Source organism: Empidonax traillii, unplaced genomic scaffold (assembly GCF_003031625.1).
Source record: "Empidonax traillii isolate 1590-97213 ecotype Southwest subspecies unplaced genomic scaffold, ASM303162v1 scaffold141:size962631, whole genome shotgun sequence".
NCBI classification, from domain to species: domain Eukaryota; kingdom Metazoa; phylum Chordata; class Aves; order Passeriformes; family Tyrannidae; genus Empidonax; species Empidonax traillii.
The window spans coordinates 641,554-668,704 of NW_020955334.1; the positions used below are offsets into that span (position 1 = coordinate 641,554).

The 27,151-nt window shown below is 37.5% G+C and overlaps 1 protein-coding gene across 5 annotated transcripts in view; it reads right to left on the bottom strand.

Annotated features, from left to right (window-relative positions):
• ABCC4 (ATP binding cassette subfamily C member 4) overlaps positions 1 to 27,151 on the bottom strand; it is a 147,820-nt gene that overhangs the window by 50,920 nt on the left and 69,749 nt on the right. For all 5 annotated transcript variants that reach the window (XM_027884253.1, XM_027884254.1, XM_027884257.1 and 2 more), the window contains one exon: positions 11,868 to 11,947. In XM_027884253.1, coding sequence (XP_027740054.1) covers positions 11,868 to 11,947 — 80 coding nt within the window. The remainder of the gene's footprint in view (positions 1 to 11,867; positions 11,948 to 27,151) is intronic.

The following is a 27,151-nucleotide window of genomic DNA, read 5'->3' on the forward strand; positions in this document are numbered from 1 at the left end:
GTTTTCAAAAATCACAGTTCATATGTTGCCTGGGACTTCCAGATACTGATGCTTTAGAAACAAATGCGTAATCAAGCTCTGGACTTGGTGATTCTGACCGGCACTCAAAATACTCATCTTTAAAACTCCATCTTAACATTCCTACAACATAGAGAGGTTATTTTTCTTTAAATAATAAATTATCTTTACCCATGTAAGAAGCTGGTTGCCAGGGGCCTTCAGCCATGGTAATAAGTTACTTCCAGCTAATACAGGTTTTCCATGAAAAAATAAGCTATTAACAGAGCCAAAGCCTCTGCTTGTGCATCTCTACATGCAGCTCCTACATGTACATCCCACTGTACATGGAAACCAATACAGTCAAAATGACAGTGCCAACACCCATTCTTGAAAGTGGTTATGGACAATGTACTTTTCTATTTATAAGCAGTAAAAAGTTGAGTAGGACCTCTGATTTTCTCAAGTGCTCTTTTTTTATAGCACCTTGTGCCCCCTCGGCCCTTCCGCACAGAAATTTTCTTAGTGACTTGGGCAGCAAGGCACAACTTTGCAATGAGGATATAAGTGAGAGGTCCTCTTCCTCAAGTTACAGGGCGTTAGTTATAACTTTACTGTGATCTCCCTGTACAAATAATATAAAGAGTTAATATGTTTTACTGTTTAGCAGTGCCCTTCTCCCGTAAATAGTCCCTGGTTATACTCTTACACTATTGTTTTTCCAAGGGAAAAAACGTACATACACAAAAACTATTCACATGAACTACAGTGGTCTTTGTACCATGACAAATATGTTCCTGTGGAACACCTCAGATGCCAAGCACAGTTTTACATGGTAGCTTGGGGAAACAGCATTATTCAGCGAGTGCAGAACATGCACACACACGTTTTGCTTTCTTGACAGCTCTTGCCAGAACCTGCCTGAAACAATACAGAAAAACGTCTGGCATCACCCAACACTCACAGAGTTACTCCCCAGGTAAAAGAAAGCATCCCTTTTCCATCATATCAATTTAGGGCGGTTGTGACTCCGATATCCACCACCCTGGCCAAGTGCGGTCACTTTGTTGGCTGTTCCACTTGCTTCAAGATTCCCACAGCAATGCATTCTTTTATCTCCTGAATCAGACCTTGCTGTCAAATAACTGCTATTTTTAAAGGAAAATAAAGAATGCCCTGACAATTTTTTCTCCCCTTCTACCTCTTAGAAGTCATTCCCATAATGCTTCCCCTGCTATATAAACCCAAGACAGTCCCACAGGACACAGAGCCTTATGAAATCAAAACATTTGATTCAACAATGGGTATTTTTTTCCTTAGCACTGCTACAAATGGTCTATTTCTTACTTTGTTTTTTGCTCCCATGTAAAACACTTTACCAGCAGAGGCTGATTCACTGATATTTGTCACTGGTCTTATCTCACTTACAACCCTTCTAAAAGCAGATTTTATTTCGGTGATAATTACGGACAACATATACATACAACAATACTAAAAAATCAGCAAATATCTCATTGTATCACCCGCTGTCAGGTTTTCATACTCTCACCAAATGACATCTCCTATTGCCATTGCTGGAGAAAGACCACTGGCCTAGACAGACCACTGCTGTGACCCTGCATGGCATTAATTCATGTTCTTAAGGTCTAGCCCATTACTTTATTTCCTAAAATACTGTCCACTGTTCCTGTGAGGAATCCATCTGAGCCAGTGATGATATCACCTTTTCACCCATGCTGTGCACACTTTTTTGCAATTCTTCTAAACATCCAGCAAAATTTTGCTTACCAGAGATGCTGCTACACCACGTGTCGCTGTTTTGCAAACTCTGTCTTTGAGCTCTACGTACTTTCCTGCCTCAGGTCTCTTTCCCTCATGGCCATAATGCCAAAGTACCCTCCCCAAGAATAACTCATTTGCAACTGCATGACCTTTTCTGCTCAGCCAAGTCTAACTGTTTCACAAGAAGTCAATTCTGGGTCTTTCAACAATTTTAAAAGCTTTGTGCTACATTTGAACTGCGGACTTTCTGTTAAAGAGAGTATCAATTCTTCGCTATCACAGCTCTTCAGCCTTATAGCAAGTACAAGCTTTTAAGCATCTTACTTTTTGTTCCTGCTATCTAAGAATACACTATTCATGTATTTGGTTTCAGGTGGAATGAAGTACTATTCATATTTCTGTAAACACAACAGCAGCCCCTCTGCCCCAGTTAAATGCAAACTACAGCATCAGCTACCCTAAGAAATAAAACTACCTTCTTTCTTTCTGGTCACAGTCTTTCATAGTAGACATGCAAAAAATGCTTTTTAACCTATCCCTGTTTTATTTTTCTTAACCTCCCCAGAGCTTTGCCACCCTGATAGGACTATAAAATACTACTTTCCCACTCAAAATAAACTTTTGGCTCCTAATTTTTCAGTATTACATTATGTCCAGCAATCACTCAGCTCCAGGAAACGTAACAGCTGTCTGATGCTTTCAGACATGCTTTTCATATATTAAGGAATCAGCAAGCAGCCTCTCACCACCACCACCAGGTTTCACCCAGTTCAGCCATTCTCTGCATGTGCAGAACCCAGCTAGCAAAAAGAAACTTCCTTGGCAGAGGGTAAACATTATTTACTATGGTAAGCGTGTGCTCGTTCTTAATTTGTTACAAATATGCAGCAATCAGGAAGACTTTTCAGAAGTTTATTTATCACAGACCATAACAAAGCCACACTTACTAATGGAAATAACTGATACTACGTCTGATACCAAAATCCAGACTTTCTATCAGTGAAAAAAATGAAAAATTATTTTTTTAAGTATTATGTTGTGTTTGACAGAAGGGTGGACAACTGAATTAGGTACCAAAGCCAGCAATTTTAGAAAGGAAGAATCACAACCCATTATTTTAGCATACAAATGACTTTCATAGCAAGAGAGCTGTGCTTATTTAAACATTAGAGTGATTTCAAAACCCATTAAGAAAAACAGAAAGAAAAAGATTTAGGGATGTGACTGTGGAAGAAAATGCAATCACTCATCATCCTATTCTTCTACAGTGCAGGAACAGATATTATTAAGCCCTTGAAAGAGCCTTTCTAAATACACAGATTTTTGTATTCCACGAGTGCAATCCAAATCAATCAGTTTTTAAAAATTATGTATGTCCTGTAACACAGAGGTAACACAAAGAGGCATAAGCTTCCCAAGGACACATGACATTCAGTCACCAGAGCTGAACTCTCGTCTTTTGTTGTATAAAACTGCCCATACAGCAGCCTCTATCTTTCGATGAACAAAATAGTCTGGAACTTTCAAATCAGCTGATGAGTTCACCAAGTAATCACAGCATCAGCTTCAGCAAGAAAAAAGTTCTTGTGTTGTGCAGACGCTCACATAACCCTGGCAGCACATTTCTGTGAAATGCAGTCTTATTTTGCTCAAGATAATTCCCACATTTGTTTGGGCATAAGTATGCATTATTATTTAACACATACATATATGTCACCTATACGGTTCAGTAATTCAAATTACCTCCAAGTTTGTCCTTCCTTTTTGAATCAAAAGTGAAATCTCCAGTCCTTTTGCCGAACAGTGAAATCATAATTTGTTTGTAAGCAGACATTGTCCTATCTATAGTATATCAGTAGTTTAAGGCAATCTAAAAGATTTGTACTTATCGCCATTTGGAACAGGATTGTTACACTCTATGACTGACAGAAGAATGAAAATATTTCTCGTTACTGTGAAGTGTTAGAAATGTTAATGATTTTCAGAAGTCTTAAAACTAATCATCAGTTTGAGCCACAGACGTGATACCTTGCAATAATGCTTAAAAAGTCAGGGAAATACCTATAAAGAGTAAGAACAAAAAAATCCCACTTCAGCACTAAAAACAACAGTAGTATATATAGAAAAATAAACCAAAAGGAGAAAACTGCAGAACATAAGTTCACTTACATCAGAGTATTTCTTTGCCCTCTTTTACAGTAAGAAAAGCAGACAGGAAAATACCTTCCAAAAGATACGAAGAGCCCCAGATGAACGGAATCTCTTTCTAGAACTTTTACCTTAACCAAAAGGGGGGAAATTTCCAAACCATACTGAACAGGGGGCATATCACTGGACTTTCATACAACTATCCCGTTTTCTAGTAGCTGAAAGTGTATTGAAAGTAATAAAGAAAAGATAAAGAAAACAGAGAAGCCGATTTGGAGAAGAGTCAGGAGAACCTGACTGTAATTTTTTAATTACAGGTTCTAGTCCAACATACCAAAATACTGCAAGAACAACTACCACTAAGCCTCAATCTACTCAAAATGTTAGATAAATTAAGAGAAAGACTGCATCTCACAATGCTCATGTGCTCTAGAAAAAGAGAGGACAGAATCCCACTAAGTGAAAACTAGCTTTATTTTTCAGAGCTCTATATTCAAAACACCCATATGCCACATTTAAATGGGAAAATGAAAGGTACAGCCCAGTACAAAAGTATTATCTACATTTACCATATAAATGGAGAAGTGCAAAAACTAAAAGGACAAAAAGGAGTTAAATAAAACAGGAAAAGTGGTAAAGAGGCAAGACGACAAAAAGGCAATAAAATCACATTTTCAGTATTATTTTATCTTCTTTCTTATGTCAAATAAGGGGTTACATATTCAAATTTTATTAACACCAGGTAAATACACCCCCCCAAGTATTAAAACAAGTGCATTATGTTCCTACACAAATTAGTTTTGTTACTGTATTTATCTCAGTTGCCTTGACACTAATGTACAGAGAATGACATGCATACCTGTTCTTCTAAAAATTCTACACACAACTGTAAATAGAAAAAATAAATGGAGCAAGGGAAAGGAGTGGACTGGGTATATATAACCACGATAGTAAGAACAACCCTTTAGCCTTCCCTAGAAAACCGAGCTCCATATATAAACGGGAATTCACTCATCAGAGGTGACTCCAGACTTTAGACATTTTATCCTACACACATATCACCAATCTGAGTAAATATGGAGTCTGTATGATGCAAGACACTCACTCTTACATTCAAAGGAATGTGATGACAGGTACAAAGTAAAGAACAGCAATAGCTTTGGCATAGATCATCTCCCACTGCTGGTCACCATCAACAAGACTAATTGGCTACTGAGATTTAACAATCGAGGCATTCAAGGACAGGGGAATGAAAGGTCAATAAAAAACTGCATTATTTAGACAAGTGTCTGTGCTAAACTCATAGCTCCTGCATGCTGGTCTGGGAGAAACAAATGCAACCCAAGCCTCCTCTTCCTCCACTACCTCCAACCCTTTTTTTTTGTTTGTTTGCTTATTTTTAACAACATGGTGGGGTTTATTCAAAGAAAATAGCAAAACTGAAAGCATATACATATATCCCATGGTCATAGCAAAATTTAGGGGTTTATTGCAATGATCATTTTAACCCTTCCTGAAATTAGAGCTCAAAAGTAACCAATGGAAAAAAATATATTCCTATTATTTTTTAACTTTCTTAAGTTCTAACCTCAAGTTTTTAACTTTAGGTCTTTCATTATGCACTAACCAGATGCACTAGCTAGTACTTGGGAAGGTACAGTTAGAACATCAGTTCAACAGAGGAAAGGTTCTGTAAGGTTTCAGTACTCAAGGGTCAACAGGCAACTCTTGTAGGTTTCTTTAATTTATTTATTTTTCAGTTAAACTTCAGCACAGCAAAATGATTCAGCAGAAGAGAAGCCAGAAGGTGTATCCAAGACACGGGCCTGCTCTGTGTACCAGGCTAAAGAGAATAAGCCGACATTTAAAATAGATCCCATCACTGTTTATTTTCTCACAATGTATTTAGGATCATATTTTAAATACACATGCAAATATGCAGAAAGCACTATTCTTTAACAAATAAAAATATCTCTTCAAACTCACACATGCATATATACAAAACTTGGCTAAACTGGAAAAAACAACACAATAAACCCCTCAGGAATCCCACCTCTCACAGAAACCACAAAATAACAATGTCATTGTTAAAACTAAAAGATCCTGGAATTCCTTCTACACACTTTCCCTGACATCTTCACACAATAAAATGCAGGGGTCAGTGGTACTGAAACAAGGAACGGCAGTTCCACTCTTGTGCACATACGAAAGCAAGTGACCCAAGCTATTATTCCAGTCTGAGGCACTTTTTGTTCCTAATATCCAGATGCAGCAGCTTTTTTTTTCCCCTTTCCTTTCTTTTTTTTTTTTAAAGAAATGACTGTGGACACCTCCTTCACATTTTCCTATTCTTCAGTATTTTCACTTCATAAAGCTGCAGTCAATGTGTTTTGTGTGTAGTGAGAAGGGAATGACACATTCAGTGGTGGTCTCAGCCACAGCCTACATTGGTGGCTCAAGTAGTCTCAGGATTAGGTCTTTGTGTGTGATGAAAGGATATGAAAAGTCAGTTATTTAAACTCAGTCAAGCTGTTGATTTTGGGGAGGAAAAGGTTTTGCAATTCAGTTTTCCTCAATAAATCACTGCCCTTTTTCAAGGGCAGCTGCAGATAGTTCACATGTTCACAGTGTTCTCCAAAAACAAAACAGATCATGATTTTTTTACCCCCTCTCAATCTAACATAGGGCAAGAAATCAAAATGAAGGGGCCATCACATTAATTACTCAAATTCACTAGAAACTAAAGCAGAAAATCAACTCTGTTAACAAGCAATAAGATCACCGAAGAATTAAAAGGGCAAGAAACTACAGAGAAAACCATCTCTTTAAAATTTACCAGAATAATTTACAAAACTAAAAGAAAGTCTGAAATATATTTCACGGTGCTATGTATTCAATCAGTTTATAAATACAATTTCAAGCCATAGTTTATCAGTTTGGGTACCCATCCTGCACCACCTGAGACCACAGTTTAAAGACGTTAAGACTGCGTATCTATTTCAAGTCAATCTAAGATTCAGATACTAACAAAGAAGCTTTGGACGAGCTCTCAAAAATACAGCATCCAAAATACTAGTCACTTAGGAATATCTGAGCTAATGTGAATAAAACACTATTAAATATATTGGAATTTTAACTCCTAATACCCCATCATTAAATTGTTTTATTCTATTCGTTGGCTGACCTTTTCCCCAATTAGTGCACTGTGTTTTATTTGTGCTGCATTGAGCTAAACACTGCTGTGCATTTTAATCATGATATTTTTTGCCCAGGGAAGTTGTGGATGTGCTCCATCCTTGTAAGTAAGGCAAGGCTGGACGAAGCTTTATGGAACCTGGTCTAGTTGAAGGTGACTCTGCCCATGATGGTGGAGTTGGAACTAGGTGGTCCCTTCCAACCCAAACCATTCTATAATTCTAAACTGCAAATCCCACACCTACCAGTGAAGTCCACCTCAACAGAACCTTCTGCTCCCACAGAGTTTAAGGCAGGAGGAGGAACAATAGTTGGTTATAACACTGAGAAAATCAGCAGGTATTTTCAGAGAAGCCTAAGAAAATCAAGCACCAAAATCCCTGTCATCCTAAATAGCACCTGACTTCCTTAAGTCCCCTTTGACTTGATTATAGGATGACCAAGTTTATACCAACTAAAGAAAGCATTTCTGCAATTATTTGCATTTGGTTAGCTCTTTGAGGTTCCTGTCAGGCCTGTCACTGATTCAACTAACAGATAAATAAATAAAGTATATATATCTAAAGGAAGTAGATGTTTAAACCTTCTTTCAAAGTTTTAAAGCACTGTAATGGCCTTTACACAAGTCATCCTTTACCTGAGGAGATTCCACTCAGGTGGAAAACACCTGCCAGAATCTGTAACTTGGGTTAAGATAAAGAAAGCACAATGCAGAACTGAGGCTAAGGAGGCTAACTAACTAAAAACATGCAAGCTCACAAAAAACCCCCACACCATCTTCACCAAACAAGTTCATTCAGCTTTTTTACTATCTCAGTCAACCTACAAACATTAATCACTACTTGATTTTACGAACATATTTAGTGCCATACTTGGTAGAAATGACAAGTGACATCGCGAACACAGCACTGCTTTCTATTTTATTTATTAGGAGAGCAAGTACGGAACCTTATGGTCAGAATCCTTTACAAAAGATAAGGCCCAGGCTTAGACTGCAGACTGTAAAGTTTATTTTCTACTTTAATGAGCTTTGAACTGGTCTGTAAATACAAAATTAAAGATATCTTGATAGTTGAACCTTTGGTTTCTTTTCACATCTACCCACAGAGTTCTGTTCAACAGCCATGTAGTCAAACTTAGCCGTAAATACGTTCTCATATAAGAGACTTATTTTTAATTTATAAACCCTGTGGATACAGCAGAAATTTCCACAAAGAGACAAGTCAATTGCACTAATATGCAATGTCTGACATGCTGTTAAAATTCGTAAGAGGAAAAAAAATTGCTCTCTCCTTCGAGTGAAGACTGCCCCTCCTGCCTCCCGTCTCCGTGCTATATTTTGGTCCACTTCAAACCAAAGAAAGAAAAGATGGCAGGAAACTTTAAACACAGGGAGAGTTGCTGCTTCGGGAGGTATTGCAAAGTAACAGTTCTGTAAAATCTAACCAGATTTTCAAAAGAATACACAAAGTCTATGATGTGCTTTTGTGCTTGCCATGTACCTTTTATTTTGGCTTTAACAAATACATGTACAGTGACTCTCCACATCTTGAAGAAAATTGACTCTTTCCTCTCCTTGACTCATTGGACAATGTAAAAAATTCAAGTCTTTCAGTTCTAGGAATTAATTTTCATCCAGTATAGCTGTCTAGACTAATAACGCTCATTATGGCTGTAGTGCAGTGTATAAATCTTATTAGGCACTCCAAAAAGAATATTATCAATTTTTAGCATTGCTTAAAAATCTGTACTCGGTGCAATTACAAAATTCTTGAAACTAGAAGATTGTATTATTTATTTATTGGTATTTAAATGGGCTTATAACTGTAGTTTTTGGGTGTCCAATCACATTGTGTTTATTTGTGCTGACATTATACACTCAGTTGCCAATACAGTAAAAGGGTGGAATGCTTCACAATGATCCTAGCAATAACTCTGAAAAACGACCACTTCTTCAATGCAAATCCGCTCAAGAAAAGCCTCTACACAAAAAGTAAGATGAACCAGTTACTGCATTGTTTATTAAGTTTCACTTGATTCCTCCTGACAACCATTTAAACAATGAATGTTGGGAAATGTCTCTCAAAGAATCAACAATAATGGCTGGGATCAGAGCTTTTATATTCAGCTAATACTGTTTTTAGAAAGGAGAATATATTTCTTCCTGAAGGGATTATAAGAAGCCTTATAAAAGACACCTGCAAACAAAACAAGTGACAAAAGATCTCTATCATAATTGATAACAGTTATCCTTTGTAAAAATCTGTGCTTCGTCAGGAATAAATACACCTTTGCTATTGAATTTCAAAAGGCATTCAGTAACCAACGAGCCTGCTGGTCAAGAATAGTAAGTTTTAGAAAACCTGCCAAGAAGGAAATGCTTTTTTCTTATGTATAGCAATGCATTATTAATCAACAGCAAGACCCTAAGTTTTCTCTTCTGATGCCAAATAGAATGAGCAAGCTTTAAAACACAGTATCTTCTCAATAGTGTACTGGACTTGTAAAATCTACTTTATGTTTCAGAAAACTTTTCACTTAAAAGCAAACTTCAGAATTTGACAAATAATTCAATAGCTTATTTAAAAGAAACGCATATATTAATCAACATGAAGGAATATGTTTACAAAATGCAGTTTACAGTAGGAGCTTGAAAGAAGAAAACAATCACATCTAGAGAAACAGCCTGCACTCTTTCATTCCAGACCAGTTACGTTCTGGAAAGCACACACTGCCTGAAGTATCTAAACACAGTGGTAAAATAACTAGGTTTTCCAATCTGCTAGTAGGAGATTCAATCCTTTGTACGTGACATGCATACACGTTGGATACTTTTCTGAGCTTTCTTTTGAAGCAAATCAGTTTGTTCTGTCAAAAATAAGACAGTGCAGCTCTCAAAACAGTTTGCTTCAGGGTCTGCTCCCAAAAAGAAGTATGGACAAGATCACACCAATTTTGGTTCCCTCTGCCTTCGCAGACCTCTGTAACATTTTCCCAGGAAACTTTGCATCCTCAGACAACCCTACATGCCTTTAAACCACATGCCAGGGCACGCAAAACACCCACTCAGATTCTTGCTATAAAAACACCATGCAAGTGGTCTTGCAACACAACTCTCACATTATTGTAAGTGCACGGAACTAAGGAAAATGGTTAATCATTTTATCTCCAGATCACAGGACCCACAGGACACTCTGGTCTTGAGTAGAACGTAGTATAAACATACACAGTGCAGTCTGCTGCAAAAGGGATGAACCTACGCACATACAAACCTCTCTAGTACAGTGGGCAAGGACACTATGTAGAAGAGATGGGTGTGACTTTGTGGATGTAAACCCTATTCTAAGTCATGGACTTAAACCCTATCCTAAGAGAAGAGGATAAGGACTGCAGGACAACTTGAGCTTCCAGTCAAAAAGAAAGGCACATATGTACAGTCTCTAGAGAGTTGAAGTCAAGTCAGAGATTCTGCCTAATAAAACAGTTAATGAGACTGAAGAAAATCTGCAATCTGTACAAACAGTAAAAAATTAGTAGTTTCTACAGAAAGATGTTTATACTGCACTTTCAGGAAGAATTTGGCAAGGCCTTAAAAGCCTATGAACTAAAAATCCTAATATTCACTATAAGCAACTCCCTAACTCACAAAAAACCCCAACTGCTTTAATTGATAGGTAAAATACATCATGTTCCCTTCTTCCCCAAAATGACATGTGGTAGTGTAATGCCTTGAAAATTTCAACAACTTTAATAGACTATGAAAAAGACTTTATCTTAAGATGTGTTTTTACTGGAATATTTTTTCCCCCTATTTTCAAGAGGTCAGCAAGAACAACATGATTAAACTGCTCAACCTGAAATGTCTTTGGTTTATTTTTTAAAGAAGTAAAAAAAAAGGTTTAGATCCTGAATAAGCTATCTCGAAGAGATGAAGCAAAGTTAGCAATAGCACCTTAAGAAACATTTCTGACTTGAGAGTATGACAGATGTGATCCACTAAGTGGATCCAGATAACCCACTATGTCTTTTCTTTATCTAGTCTCCACGATTCCGTGTATTCTGCGATACATGTTATTTTCAAACAGTACGATCATTATTTTGCAGATTTATCCTTCTGCAATTTTTTACAAGGAGGATTAATAGCAACTGCAACAGAAACATTACGATTTCATATATAATCCATTATAATTTCATCATCATCAAAATCTCAATGCTTTGTCCATCGTTCTTTTCTGCAGCAACTTATTTAACTTGTTCCTATTAAGGCTATTACAGTCACCCTATTACTACTAATCTTTTCTTTGTAAATAGCCACACCTATTTTAATCCAAAATGGTGTGGTAAGCATTTGATTCTTTGTGGAAGTAGACATGTAATTAGGTTAATCTGTGCTATCTTTTCAAGTGAGCTGATTGTTTCTTTACTATGGACATATTTCTTATAACAGCAATAAGCTTGCCAGAATGCTTGGAGGCAAATCAGGAGCAATTTACCAAGCATGTAGCTACTATGAACTAAAATCTTGACATAATAGCAAGTTGTGTATAGCCACTCCTACCTGCCAGTTATTACTCATGTTAGCTTTTTACTGACATGTTAAATTTCAACCACACCTTTCTTTCACAAACAAGTACTTTCATTCAACTCAGCTACATCTGTGACAAATAGCTGATATTCAGCAAAGCATACAGGAATCTAAATTCAGAATGCAGTGCAGAAGTCTTTGGCATTAGCAACTGAATTACCTGCATGAAGTCCAAAAACGTCAAAGGAAGCAAGTCATCCAGGTGGCCAATATCTTTGGAGAAACGATTTAAGATTCTTCCTACAGAAACAGGGTTGGAGAAGAAAAAAAAAAAAAAAAAGGGGAAAGTAAATATAATTCTTGAAAAGATCGAAATATCTTAAACGTACCATGTTTTACCATTTCAGGAACAGTTAAAAGAAAACAGCAGGAATCTAAAGATAAAAAGACAATTTTTGAAATCACCATGACGGGAATCTCTTAAAACCACTGCAATATATTTTGAAGAAGAATCCCTTTTTACAAATGCCTTTTACCCAAATACAAAACCTTTACTTAAATAGCTAGAAAAAAATTTAAATGGGCTGTGAAGATAAGATGTCACCATGATTTAACAGGTGAAACACACGTGCTTTTTATATGCTCAACATGTGTAGGTAAAGGTTACAGTCCAGACAACAATGCAAGTTTCATCAAGTAACATGTCAGAATCTGTTCCTATCCTTGACTGAAACTCGCTAGTGCATGCATGTCTCAGACAGATCATAGCTGATCTAACTGATCTTTTTCAGCATTTCTTTATCACCCCTCAACTATTATACGTGGATTCCAATTGCAGCTGTTTCTAAAATAAAATTTGAGATAGATTTGCATTCATGTAGCCTAACATTTATACTTATTCAAAAGCTTGACAATAATGATCTTTATTAAAGCTAATAAAACGATTTTTAATCTGCTGTCACTGAAGCATTTATATTTCTCTATACTCCCAAGTTCTACTGGAGTGAAAAAAATCAAGTTCTATCAAGACTTCTTTAATAATTAAAGTCACAATGCTGCCACCTCTAAGTGGATTAGTATCTTTCTCTATTAATCAATATCTCTACTCACCAAGAAAGAAACTAAGGCAAGGATGGGAATCTGGCCTTTTCTAAGGTGTGTAATGCCCATACATGTATTCACATTGCTTTTTTATCTGCATATATCTTGATTCAATTATTACTTCTAACTGGTACAAACACATTCACCACACTGGCAACAAAAGACTTTTTTTTTTCTCCTTTTCAAAGGAGCTCATTAAACTGAAAGCAGTTAAGTTTAAAGTTTCCATGGAGTGCAGGAGAGACATAATTTAGAGATAAGAGATACTGAAGTCAATTCTGTAGCAACCATTGTGCTAGTTTTCTGCCCACAGCTCTCTTGGAATTAGGAATTTTGATGCATAGTATTCATTTCTTTTTTAAGGGAATTTCTGTTCTACACCAAACAATACACAAAAAATCCTCTCCTCAGGTCTGGGACATGACTCCAAAGAGAGATACTGGTGGCAAACGGCTTATTCTGCAGTACTTTACTACTACCAAAGGCAGTTACTTAAAGCAGACAGCAGCAGAATTCATCCTATTTTTAGGCTTTGTATATAGAGAGGTAGGGTATACAGCAGTGCAAGACCCAGAAAAATCTCTCTCATCTCCTTCTACTGGGAATGGCATGTGGGGATGTTTCCTTTCACTTATTTCATATCAGAGTAGATATATCAGAAGGAAGTCCATGGCTATTTCTTTTTTTTTTAGTTTCTTTTTCCCTTGATTCCCCTCCATGGAGACTGGCCATAGAAGACTGATCTAGCACATGCTGCATACATGCTGTAGCTAATACTTCTTAATATCCCTAAATATCACATTCCAGCTTATTTTCAAATGAACCAAGACTTCACTGACAAAAAGAAAGTCATTCAAAGAGGTTAAATGCTTCCTTCTGACAGGGTTTTCCTTAGCGGGCTGTCCAGGAGGGGCAGATAAGGGAAACTAGATGGCATAACAGATTGGGCTCAGGGTATTAGAAATCTATTCACAGCTTTGTCACTTGTTTTCTGAGTGACTTCACTTTATTTTACAGAGCAAGGAGCACAGCAAGGAGAGGTGACAGTGCTAAGCCCCTCCATGAAAAGCTGTGAGTCCCAACAATGACAAGCCATATGCAAGGGCAAAGGATTACTCCCATAGCAAGCAAACCCCACCTTAATTCAGCATGGGAATCACCCTTTGCCTCTTAACCCCAAATAAGTTTTATCTGTAGCATTTTCAGACTTATGTATGAAGTTATTGCGCAAAGGCCATCCCACGTGACACTGCCAGGAGGCAGCAAGGTCACTCAGGCTGGCTACTTTCTGTGGCCATAGCACAGGTCAGGCCAATGTGGCACCTCGAGGAATCAAGCAATGCCTTCACCATCTCCCTCCTCCTACACGTGGAAGAGCGCATCCAAACTTGTCCCTGTAAAAGCACTGTGCTTACTCTCATTTTGCACAATATGGACAAGGCCTTAAGGGCTTGGTGTTGAAAGAGATTGAACTTGTTGGTCATTTCAGTTTCAGCAGTATCTTTGAGTTCAGCCGCCATTTCCCTCCCCTGAGGATTCTGGTGAAGATTCACCTGTTCAGGTTGCTCACAGAGGAATCTGCAGATTTTGAGTATGGGGTTTGGTTCTGGATTTATTCAGCAACTGATAGAACAGAATATAAGAAGACACCTAAACGGATTGTCCACTCCAACTGCCTGACCATTTCAGGGCTGACCAAAAGTGACAGCATGTTACTAAGGGCATTGTCCAAACATTGACAGGCTTGGGGCATCAACCACCCCCCTAGGAAGCCTGTTTCAGGGCTTGACCACTGTCTTGATAAAGAAATGCTTCCTAGGGTCCAGTCTGAACCTCCCCTGGCGCAGCTCTGAACCATTCCCTATTCTGTATACCAGGGAGAAGAGACGAGCAGGAGGCTGCGACAACCTCCAACCACTTCTTGAGAAAGTTTCAGTGTCACAATAGGGAGAGCTCTAGACTGCAAGCATGATACAGATATGTTCTGGTGCTATCTAACCCCAAAAGCTGGCATAGATAAAAATGAGAGCTGCAGAATACTTGCCTTCAGACTGCACACTACGAGTGACTGTGGCAATGTTCTCCACAGCAGTACCTCTTCCGGTGAAGCTGTTCAGAAACGTGGCCATGAAAGAAAACTTAGCCCACCTGAGCGGTCCTTGGTATTCCATGGGTTTACTATCTCTTCCATGTATCCACTAACCACCAACTGCTCCAGTTCCCATTGGTAATCATGCTGCTAATTAACTGCCAAAACTATATTTTTTTGCAATCACCCTATGGAATTGTTAAGTGTAACAATGTTTCTACAGCTTCTGTTTTGGCAGAGCTGTGAGCTGCCACTAGGAAAGTGGAAATTAATCTGATGTTATCAATAAAACATGAAAACATCTTTTAATCTGCCTAATCCTCTTCAAAATGTAAATGCTGTAATTCTGCAAAATGACATTGACTAAAATTTGAGTGAGCAATAGAAATGGTATATGAAAAAGACAAACCTTGAAAACTGTCCACCTGATATAATTAAAGCAATTTAAACAGCAGCAACAATAATCATCTGCTTCCCAAATAAACATTCAAGTGAATCTCTGGTAGCAGAACATAATTTTAAAAAAAATTTTCTACTTACTGAAAAACTAATCTACTTATTGTTTGCACACAGAAATTCTGGAACAAGACACCTGAAGTCATTAAGGCTAGGAAAATACTTTGCTTCTTGCTAACAGGACCACATCTCCCTACTGTGCTGCTGCTTATCCAGTGACCATCAGTGCTCTTCTACAGCTAAAAGCAAGTAACAAAGCCACAAGCCTTAGCGTATTTTTGTCATGGCTGGTTTTCAATTCTATTACCTCGGTGACTGTACAAGAGAAAACAGAAGTCTGGAGATGTATTTCAGATCCTGTTCACATGGCTATAACGGAATTGGCATTTTACTCGGCATGTTGTACACAGAAGGAAGCCACGGTAACTCACTAAAGCAAGCAAGTTCCGTCACCATACAGCAGAGACAGCAATGCACCTCCAAGCAAATGTGCTATGCTTTGGAAATATCCACAAAATGCCCCATAGCCATTATGGCATTGCATCCAGAGCAGTTGTTACATTCATAAGGATGTCTACAAGTACACGAGAGGTCTATTTCACAAGGTATGGAGAAACAACTGTTTCCACTTACTGGAAGCACAGTAAATCAGTGGCTTGCTTATGCATCATTAAGCATGCAAGACAAAACATTCCAGACACAAAAGTCAGGACTCAAAACGCTTACAGTTATGGTTACAGTTTCTACCAGGATTGGCAAACCTAGCTTTTGAGGACGGTTTTTCATACTACAGAAACTGCTGCACATGGTATCCCCAGAAGGGCAAAAGCTGCACAACTTACTTGCCCCTCACCCCAAAAATTATTTTTCTCTCCAAAACTTTAAATACCTCTCTCCTAAACTTACACACTATCAGCATCATCTTCCCACAATACTTCACATTTCCAAAACCTCCAAATTCCTTAAGTAAGCATCTCTGAAATATAGATACATAACAGGAAACAATAATTCTTAGATCTAGTCCAGTATTTCCAATTTGCAAAAATTTTTAAGTCACTTAATACCTACATCCTTCACTTATCCCAGCTTCAAAACCAAAAAGAAAATACCAAATCTATTTCAGGAAACTACTAACAAAAAAAAGCCTTCTGCAAAATCAAGAACTAAGTATGCCAATGTTACAACAGCATCCAAATTGGTGAATAGTATCTATTTTAATCATTCAGACTTCCACCTGGTGTGCAGTGTCAGTAGCAAGCTGAAAAGGGGGACGTGCTCTCTTCAGCAGTCCTATGTTTGTTTTTACATCAAATAACTTAATCAGAACACACACTGTTGTTAGATTTCTTCCGAGGTAATTAAATAACTATTCAATGCCAATTAATCACAGCTAAATAAGGGTCTGTCACCGAAGTGCTATGTACACATTTCAGACTATTTAATGGTCAAATACTTGGCAGTATCAAAGTTAAACAATGATTCATTAAACCTCCTCCCCTACACAATAGTTAGGCTAAACTTGAAGTGAAAGAATCAACCCTCTTTTGTTCTCCATGAAAAAGACATCAAACCTCAGTATGTGATATTCTTCTCTTTCTCACTCTGTAAACTGCTATAATTGCACAAATCGGAATGTGTTCAGGTGCTACATACCCACTTTGCTTCTGCAGGTGCCTACTGATACTTGGGAATAGATGTTCAAACCTATCATCCAAATAATGAAAACACTTGACAGTGTGCCACACCTACTTAAAATGTTTATACATACTTTATCATGAAAGAAATATAATCCAAACTGAATCAACACTAAAGATGTAAACACCAGAAAAGGATTTTTTTTTTTTAAACAAGAAACTAGGATCCTCCACTGGAACAGTCAAATGCCACCCGTATCATTCAACATTGTGCAACCTAAATTCCAAGGACCCTAAGAGCAGCAGTACATTATTTCTAAATGTTTCTGGCATTTCTTGTATACTTTGTTGGCCAGGGCATTCATTGAAATACTTCTGTGTAGCACAATAGAGTAGGCAGACTGACCTTCTATACCTTGAAAAGAGTTTACAAAACCTTTATACCCACTTGCTTCATCACACATTGCAGAAATACTTTGTCGCTACTTCTCTAGTACACTGATTTGCCTCTGCAAAAGAAAAAGGGTTTAAGAGAAGGACCTTCTACAGATAGAAAGATTTTGCCACTTCTGTGTTCATGTGTGGGCACGGGTGCACACTCTTGGATTTCTTTTCCCCTTGGAGATCAGGCTAGTCCTCAACATCGGGAATTTTAATTGCACACTTTTTAGTTCAATATGCAAATGGTATTAATAAATACTGCTTTGCATAGTAACCTAAAGTCCTTCATAGCAATTGGTCTAAATAACAATTTCCACGTACTGCATTTACCGGGGGGGTGAATTCAAAATCTCTTTATCTGCTCTGCAACAGTGAAGTCAGAACACTTCCCCAGTGCCCTGCCTCCCTAAAGAAAAGATAACAAACATTATTATCTCCCTCTCCTCGTTGCAATCTGGCAGAAGCCTGTCTAAAGGCAACCTTTAGTGCTAGGAATGGATTCAAGAAGGTACTCAGTCACGTATGATACCCTGAGATTACCTCCAGTTGCTTAGAGCATCACGCCAAGATCATGGGTTCAATCCCTTCATGAACCCAATGATCCTCATGGGTCCCTTCCAACCTAGAATAATCTGTGATTCTCCATGTAACTAAACAAAAGTAATCTCAACTGGGATTCCACAAATGCTTGAAAGCACTCATGCCACAGAGATGCTTGTCCAGGCTAGGACAGCTTTAACATAGATGAATCCATGTTGGACAGCCCAAAGCGCACACTTCACAGCCACCAACTCTGCTCAGCGAGGAGAAGCCCTTCATGCATCCCACCTTCTGGACACCACGCACAGTGGCACCACCTGAGCAAGGGGGGCAGAGCACTGGTGAGAGGATGGCTGGTCACCACAGCAGGCTGTCATCGCCATGCTTGGACCCTGCAAGACCACGGTGCAGCTTGTCCCAGCTTACCCTGAGGAGAGAAAGCAGGCACTCCACAGGCCGAACTGCAGCTTGCAAAACCAAAATCATTTTAAATGAACGCCTGGTAGTGAAATAATGCTCTCAAGTGTATGTGTGGTAATAAAAGCCTGCTCAAAAGGTAGGAATGAAAGAAATAGCTGCGCAGAACTGGGCACCTTAAATGCCCATCAATTTAACTACATCGCACAGGCTTCCCATACTTTCAGTGGTACAAACTGGCAGCTCCCCACATATCTTGCTGGTAAGCTATGGCATTCAGTGACTGATAAGGCTTTACCCATGCTCAGTTCATACACATACGCTGAAAAAAAGAAAAAAAAAATGTACTGTAACTAGAAGCAGCTTGCTGTTTCCTCAAAGCAATGACAAAGTGGATTGTCCATATCAAATGTTGGCAGCAAGCAGACATTACATCAACCTTGTAAAATACAACTATGAAATCAACAAAATAATTAAAGATGGATTACCAACTTTGAAAGGAATTATAAGTTTGTGAAATATTTCTTCAGAAAGAAATCTGGAAATGCATCTCCTGCATAGTTGTCAATTACTGATCTACTCTGGCTTTTCTTCCACATTTCTACAAAGAAACGTCAAAAGGTCTGTTATCTTTTTTTAATATATGTTTAGCACCACATGTCCACAAAAATTGCCATATACAGCATTGCTGTCTTCCCCACAGGCATCCTATAAATATAAATAAGAAATTCTACCCCATTTTTTTGCTTTAGCAGCCTGAAACTGATAGGAATATTATCACTTTCTTAGACATTTGCAAATAGGCACAGTGGTGCTGGGCCAAAATATGCTGAGATCATAATATCCATTTATCTAGACTGCCAGCATGTTATGAATTCAGGTGGAATGCTTTCTATCCAAATTAATTTACAACTTGAAAAGGACTTTTTACACAAATGCTGTCAAACAAGAAAACGGTTAGGAAACGAGAAGAAAACGTGAACATTGTGTTTCATCTTATTTTTAAGTGTAGGATTTAAAGAAAGGAGGATAACTACGATAAAGATAAGAATGGAAAACAGGCTTCTTCGGAAATGAATTTCTATTTTTACTGCTGATGGAGACATTACATTACCTAGTATGAATATGTTGATCATAACTGTACAGTTGTTTCTTGAACTTTCTAGTCCATACATACAGTATTTTAATGGCCTACTGATTAGAATTACCCTGCTGTGGAAAATTAAAATAAGCCAATGCTCCACACAATTTGACTTATCCCTTTGCTAATTTATGTGGTACAGTTGATTGAGTTTTTTTTCCCTGGATGTGCTCAGAAGAGTACATGTATTAACATCAGAAGTCACCAGCCAAAGTCTCCTCACTTAAGATACAATGCAGAAATGATGCATTAAGTCTCCATTAAAAACAGAAGCACACAAAGGAAAAACCGCTTTAGGGGGACAGGGAGAGTATAAATTTCCTTCTTTCCGAAGTTGCTTTCATGAAAAATCTCAAAATACCTTCTGCATTGTAACTGTCTTTCATACTGTATTTCATTACCAATTAACAAAGTTGGTCACAATTCCAGCTGTAACAGAATTTGCCAAACAGAATTTAACTTTGGTGCTGTTACTACACTTGCTAACAAAATGATCTCTTTTAAGAAAAGCATGTTAGAGCTGAGATATTATATATTCATTGCTGACTTTCAAATTATTGATCCCTGCAATGATAACCTTATCCCAATAATCAATATTCACTGATTTTTCTTTTGTAACTTACTGTGAAAGGAAGTTCCAAAATCATTCAAAAGTACAAACTTCTGGCAATATATGTAAAGGTTTTATCCTATAACCTGAGTAAAAAGCTACATATCTGCTTCATAATATTAAACTTTTTATATATAATCCTGTGATGATGACTGCCTTAAAAAAGTTCTAACAATTCTAGAAGTTAAGCTCTGGATATCCTCTCTGCTCCTTTTAAAACTCATTCTTATTCACTGAAGCTATTTTAAGTCATCCTGAGTTTAAGGCATAAATTTTACATTTAAATATAATGAAACATAAAAACTCAAACAATCTAAACTGAAGCAACCAAATCTAACGTACTGCCAAAATACAGCACGACTTCATTTCTGCTGTATGCTGCAATATAAGCAACATGACATTTTTAAAGGACACAGTCCAACTGAACCCCCACCCCCCCAAAAAAAAATGTATTTCTACAGCGAAAGGGGTAGAGGAAGAGTTACAACTGGCCTCCTTGCCCTTCATGACGGGAAAAAAAAAATTAAAAACCACAACCACTTGCAAGTTCTTATCAACTGACCTTTAAAAAGATGTCAAGTCATATACTACTGACAGAATTTTCTGTTAATTTACACCACGATTTTTTTCTATTCCAGATGTAAGTAAAGTTACATATTGCAGCTTCTCACCACAATACAAAGCATCACTATAACAGGAACCTGAAATGTTACCTAAAAAATGTAGTCCTGTATTAACTTTTTACTAGCAAGACTATGATTTTAGTTCTTCGCTAAAACATTCAGCCACAAATTCAGCCACTTCTGAAAGGGCATTTGTGCAGTCTAGTTTTCCTTTCTGCTACGAATCCAACTGGGGTTGAAAATATGTCTCAAGTGCTGTTTTGCTGGAGGAGGGGCTTACAAGGAATTAAACTGAACACTACAAATCAGGATGAACTAAAATATCTGAAGAGTATTTTTTTACTGGAACTTTTTACATTAGAAGAGAAATACCGCTTTTAGAGCTATTTTCCTATTTGGGGGCTATATAGAACTATACATCAATGCAGGAATTAAAATAAACATTGAAATACATGTCACCTTTCTGGTAAGCTTTTTCCAACAACAAAAAGGAGTCTTCCTTTTCTATTTATACCATCAAGACTTGATTCATAATAGGCTTCAAATACTGCATTTCAGAAAAAACTGAGAGGATCTCACATAGCTCCTGCAAATCTGCTCACATCTGTAATTTTTCTTACCATCTCCTAAAGATAATTCCAATAATTAGAATCTTAATTTGCTTCTTTTCAAAGTTTTTCTCTCCTCCGCTTTTTTAACTGGTGCTGAAGTTAGAAGGGCTCAATCATCACTCCAGTCTAAAATGACAGTGACCAAATAGGACATTACTGAATATAAAACATTTGACTCCTTAAATCTGAGTTGAAACTGCTATCTGGCAATAAGGTTATCATTCCAAAACCAAATTATTATCCCGTATTTTAACAATCATACATATATATACAGATCCTCTTCTGCATACAGAAGAGAATAAGTCTGATGCAGTCCATCCATCTTCTTCCTTTTTTGGAACCATGAAAGGGAATTCTTTAGAGACTGCTGCTGTGAAAGCCAAGCCAAGACTTCTGGCCTCTACCTAGCCCATCCATTCTGAGGATAAAGCCTCTGGACACACCAAACAGTGAAGGCATTTCACATCTTCATCTGACTTTGTAAAGCCTTGTCTTCTGCTTGGCATGTTCATTTGGTTTGATCATTCATTTTTCTGTAGCTTCACTTTCTTTTTCTTTCTCTCCTCTTCTGGAAAATGTGAATTGTTTGAAAAAGAGAGTCTCTCTCTAAACTTCATTCATTATTTACCCACGTAATGATTCCTGAAAAACCTTTTCATTTTTAACTATTGCTACTATAAAAAAGCCACTGCAACATGGGTTTGGCCATTCAAACTTCCCAATGGATGACACTGGATAATTTTCAAAGGATTTTTTACTGTCTCATATGAAATGTCATTACTACAGAACTCAAAAGAAATTCTGATATTGCTATCAGAAAACTAAAACTGTGTCTGTTGTGTAAATAATCAAAGCATTTGCTTGGAAAATTTGCTGTGTGTTAAAGACACAACCCACATCCCCATGAAAATAAAAATTTTGCTTCAATGTAGGACATTTTAAACCACGTGTTAGAGGAAAGTCACACAAAATTTGGAACCATGCAACCAGGTCTGGGCACTTACTTATACGAGAGACAAAGGCTGGGCAGGGATGCAAGGGAATGTGTTATTTTTACCAGTCATGGAGGATGCACTGAAGGTGGGTCGCTCACCTGTCCAGTGAGTGTGTCAACTGCTCTACCACAGGCACTTCTGCTGTAGGCCTCCTTCAGTCCCTGCTCTTGAAGCTGCTCACCCTTTGGATGAATCAGTAAATGCGCATAGCACAGGAAAAAGGCAAATGAGTGTGTGCCTGCAGGTTACAGCAATAGCATGGGAGGGACTACAGTTGGAAGCAAATCCTTCTTTTTGGAGGGGGGGCTAATTTAGGGCACAGAATGGATCCTTTCCAGTGGAGCAAGATGTAGGGTGTAAGGAGGGATGACTTCACCTCCTCTTCTGTTTTGTGATTGGTACAGAAGTCCACTTGCAAATCTTGCCTGAGAAACAATCAAAAACCCTTTGTCTCAGAAAAGCTGAAGGCAACTACATCCCAAGTGTTTTATACTAGCAAGGAGTGTTGTCCAAAAGAATATAGAGATAGTCTGACAATGCATTTCTTTGTGCCATCAGTTTCTGGGGGGGGGGAAATATCACTATAAACCCAAGATATAATTAACAACACTGAAAAAAAAACCCCAACAAATATGACCCCTTCTCTATTTTATAGCCTATTCACTACATTAAAAGAATCCCATTTTAATAATTAAATTATTAAATGCTAAGCATTTTGAAAAGTTATACTGCACTGCTTATGACTCTACTGTACTCCTCTACTGGGCGACTATTAGAAGGTTTCATCTCAGCAACAAATAAAAATATACTAGGAATAAGCAGCTACAAATGAGGAGTAAGTAGCTGCTAACCAGACTAAAACATTAGTAGTGCCTAAATCAAAATCAAAGAACCTTAATGTTCATTTATAAATGTACCTTAAATTCATCCTCTAGATTTTTGACAGCTGAATGCTAGAGGTTAAATAATTTTAAAAACATATACTTACATACCTCACTTAAAATTAAAGAAAAAACTGTGTAATTTTCTAATTTTTTCATGGTTTTTAAATAATAAGAAAGAAATTTAGATTGATAAATAAGTTAACAGCAATATTTTTTCACTTCTCTTTAAACAGAGAAAAAAATTCCCATATCAAGGAGGAAAAAAATTACTTCATTGAACAGTCATTCAAGGAGAAGTGAATACAATTTACAAACGCTTTTGTCTTTGTTAAGTTCAAAGACAGACTTCACTGTGAAGCTCTTATTTACACTATGAACTTCTCAATAAATAAACAGGCTAAAATAGAAGAGTGCCGTTTGCAACCAGGGACTCCCAAGAACGTTGCCATTTGTTATTTGCATGACAGAAACACCCAAAAGAGGATTAATACATACGAAGTGGGAGGCAGAGCCTCACTAGGATGCACACTGGACCATCACGTAGCCCTGCCCTGAAGAGTCTGCAGGGTCAGTTAAGACAAACCAACATAATTGACTATAAAAGGAACTACAAGCAAAGAGAAGATGTAACATTAAGCTGGAACAGAAAGTTGCAGGACAAGATGTGTGCCTTTTTGCCTTTTTTTTTTTTTTTTTTTTTAAAGTACAAAAACACAAAGGGGTCATGGAATTAATGAGTTTCTCCACCCATGTGTTTAACTACTGTCAGTGTATATACTGTGGTTACAATAATACTGATGTATCTTGAGGGATGATTTTAAAATGAAGAAGAGCCAGCTTGTGGATGAACTTTACTGCACAGAAAGCAGGAAGTTACAAAGATGTAAGCATAAAAGATAAGCAAGCAAAATGATGAGGGAGGGATTAAAACACTGCAATGTGCCAGAAGTTCCAGTTACCAGGTGCAGAAATAGTAAAAGCTTTGCATGGGAAGACGGTTAATGCTCAAACCAAGTCACACTTCTCTCTACAGCTCCTGTTAGACCCTCTCACAGTATACCGGGGCCATAAAACCAAGAAAAAGTCTTCTCTCCATCTGGTCCTAGGGAGTAGATGCAAGACAGAACTGTCAGTCAAGAGACTAGCTGGTAGTAACTGTCAAAAAGTTGCTGAACTTGGGATGTTTGGATACTGAGAGAGCTTAGTGTACATACGGACTTAAATTTCTGCCCTACACAGACTGGCTGCTTGCATGTGTCCTCTCCCTCACCCTTAGCTTCATTCACTCCCTGTTTCCTCTTCTCCCTCTTCCTTTAACATTGCTTCCTCCATTCCCCTTCACCATGGAATGGCAAAAGCTCTTGGTGCAAATAAGTACACTTGAAAAAGGGGGGAGAACAACATCCCACGCATAACCAAGGCATGAAGCGCAACACAGCAAGGCACAGGCTAGGAAGTGTGGAAGAGCTGGGGACAAAGAAAGTGAGAATAGAAGGTGAACAGAAGGTGATTGCAACACTTTAAGCAGGAGAGCGTCTCAACTGCTGTTTTGGAAATGCAGCGTGACAAAAAGAGCCAGATAGGGTAACTACAACAAAAACACCAGAGCTGTAAAGGCAACAGAAAGGGTGGTTTACACTGAAAAACATGAGAAATACAGCAAGCGAGCAATCAGGTTCTGAAACAGTTCCCAAAGTAAAACTGTGGAAGCCAAAAAGCCACTGTCGCCTGAAGGAAGATGGCAAAGTGAATCCAGGGCATACTGCATATAATCATAAGTATTGGATACATACAGACTATTCAAAAGGTTTATACTCTGACAGATGAGGAAAGACTTACTACCTCTTTAAAGAGATGCCTTCAGAAAAGTGTTCAGAGGATTTTAGTTACTTCTTGCTTTAAACTGCTCTTACAGGAGCATATTTCACTCTGCTAGCTACAGAACTGCAGGGGCAACAGCCAGGTTGTGCCTCCTCAGTTTTTAGAGTATAACTGATTCGTTTGCTTAATTTCACTCACATGGGGTCTTAAGATTTCACAAACCAATCAAGAATTCAGGTAAAGGAATTATCTGTAAAAGTTTTCTTTCTTCCTTCAAAATAAACATGTCTGTCATTGAGTCCTAGCAGTTCATTTACTTATGCATTCACTTGTTTTCCTAACACTCATTTTCACTACAATTCGGTTTTGTTCGTTTTTTAAACCAGCAGCTTCTCTGTTGAAACTACATCAGATACTTCAGCATGAAAGATGTTCCAGGACTGCAATGAATTGGACACCTGAGCCATGTTAAGACTCTGACAAAAATACCTATCATTCAAGTATCTATATTCAATATATAAACCACTATTAAATCCTCTCAGGGACCTAAAGCACAAGTTGTATTTTGTAATATACAAGTTTTGCAAATAATCACTGATCACAGTCTGACCCCAGACATTTTAGGAAAGGTTGTTTTAAAGCAACTGCTTTACCATTATTCTGGGTGGAAGAAGACACTATCCAAATTTTTCATAAGGCAGGATTAAAATGGAAAAATACACATATAATAATGAAAGCAAGTGACAGAAAAATATCTTGTGCTTTTGCTTCCCTCTTCACAAAACAGCATGAACACAGAACTTGATTCTGCATCAATTTCCAGATAGATCATTAAAACATATGAAACAAAAGTATACCTCCAAGCAAAAAAAAAAAAAAAAAAAAAAAAAAAAAAAAAAAAACACTAGAGGCAAAACTGTGTCAAGAAACCAACCACTATAAATATTATAGAGTATTAATTAGTAACAACTTAGCATTGTAGTTATTTAATTACAATATTTGGAGAACAAATGTTGGCTCTGAGAGTTTTAAAAATGTAGCTTAACTTTAGAATACATATGAAAAGCATCCAATAAACTTTTCATCACAGCTGAATGGTATTTACAATGCCTCAACTTTCTGAATGTCTATGTTGTCCTTCCCTAACTCTGAAGAAGTACTTATATAGCAATTCACATTCCAAATAAGAACATTCAATTCCTAAATGTCTTAGTGGTCAACTCTACAGTGGTCATGCTTTCAAGAAGAGGACATGAAAAAGTCCAAGTGTTTGGATCACAATAAAACATTTTAGGGCCTTCTGCACAATTGAGGTTTTGTTCATTTGTTTCTTTTGATTTTCTGAAGGAAGGTGACTGAAATGCCTCTTGACAACAAGGTTTTGTAACCTTTCATAATCCAGAGTTTTTCTGGAAAACTGTCATATCACAGTTGGTATACAAAATGCTGCTCTTATGAAGCAAAAGTCTCTAATATAGCATATGGTCTATTCTACCTTCCAGAAGATACCTTAATTCAACAGGACACCATGCTCATACCTGCAGATGTCTGTCCACAATGGACCCCTCAGCACAACTGCAACCTAAATTAAGTCAAGACATTACAAATTACCTGAACTAGAAATCCAAATAAATACTGAAAAACAATTTGAGGTATGTTGTAAAACTCTCTCTCAAGTGTTAGAACTTGCATGGGTCATATTCTTTCCTTCTCAGTGCATTCTGACACCCAAAGGACCATTATGTTCAGAAAAAAGATCCTAGAAGAACTGGAAGGTTCTGACATCAGAGAATTTAAACTAGCTGTGAATCCCCTTGAGGAGGTATGACTCATCTTCAAGGTTTAAATTAGATTATCAACCAAGTGAAGCAGCACAGTAAATCTACAATAAAAGATAAATGCCTAGAGGAAAATAATTTTTGCCCCTAGTGGCAGATGCTTGAACTTTAAAGGATCTGAGACTAAGCTCTTTGTCTAAGCCTTCCTGACAGAAAACAACTGAAATAATGTCTTCAGTTGGTCCAACTTTGCTCCATATGCCAGATAGAAACAGTATCTAAACCCTGTAAATGAAAGTATATTGTCACTTCTAAACCAATTGAGGATCAAACAATTTACAGAAACCAAGACTTATTTTGCTG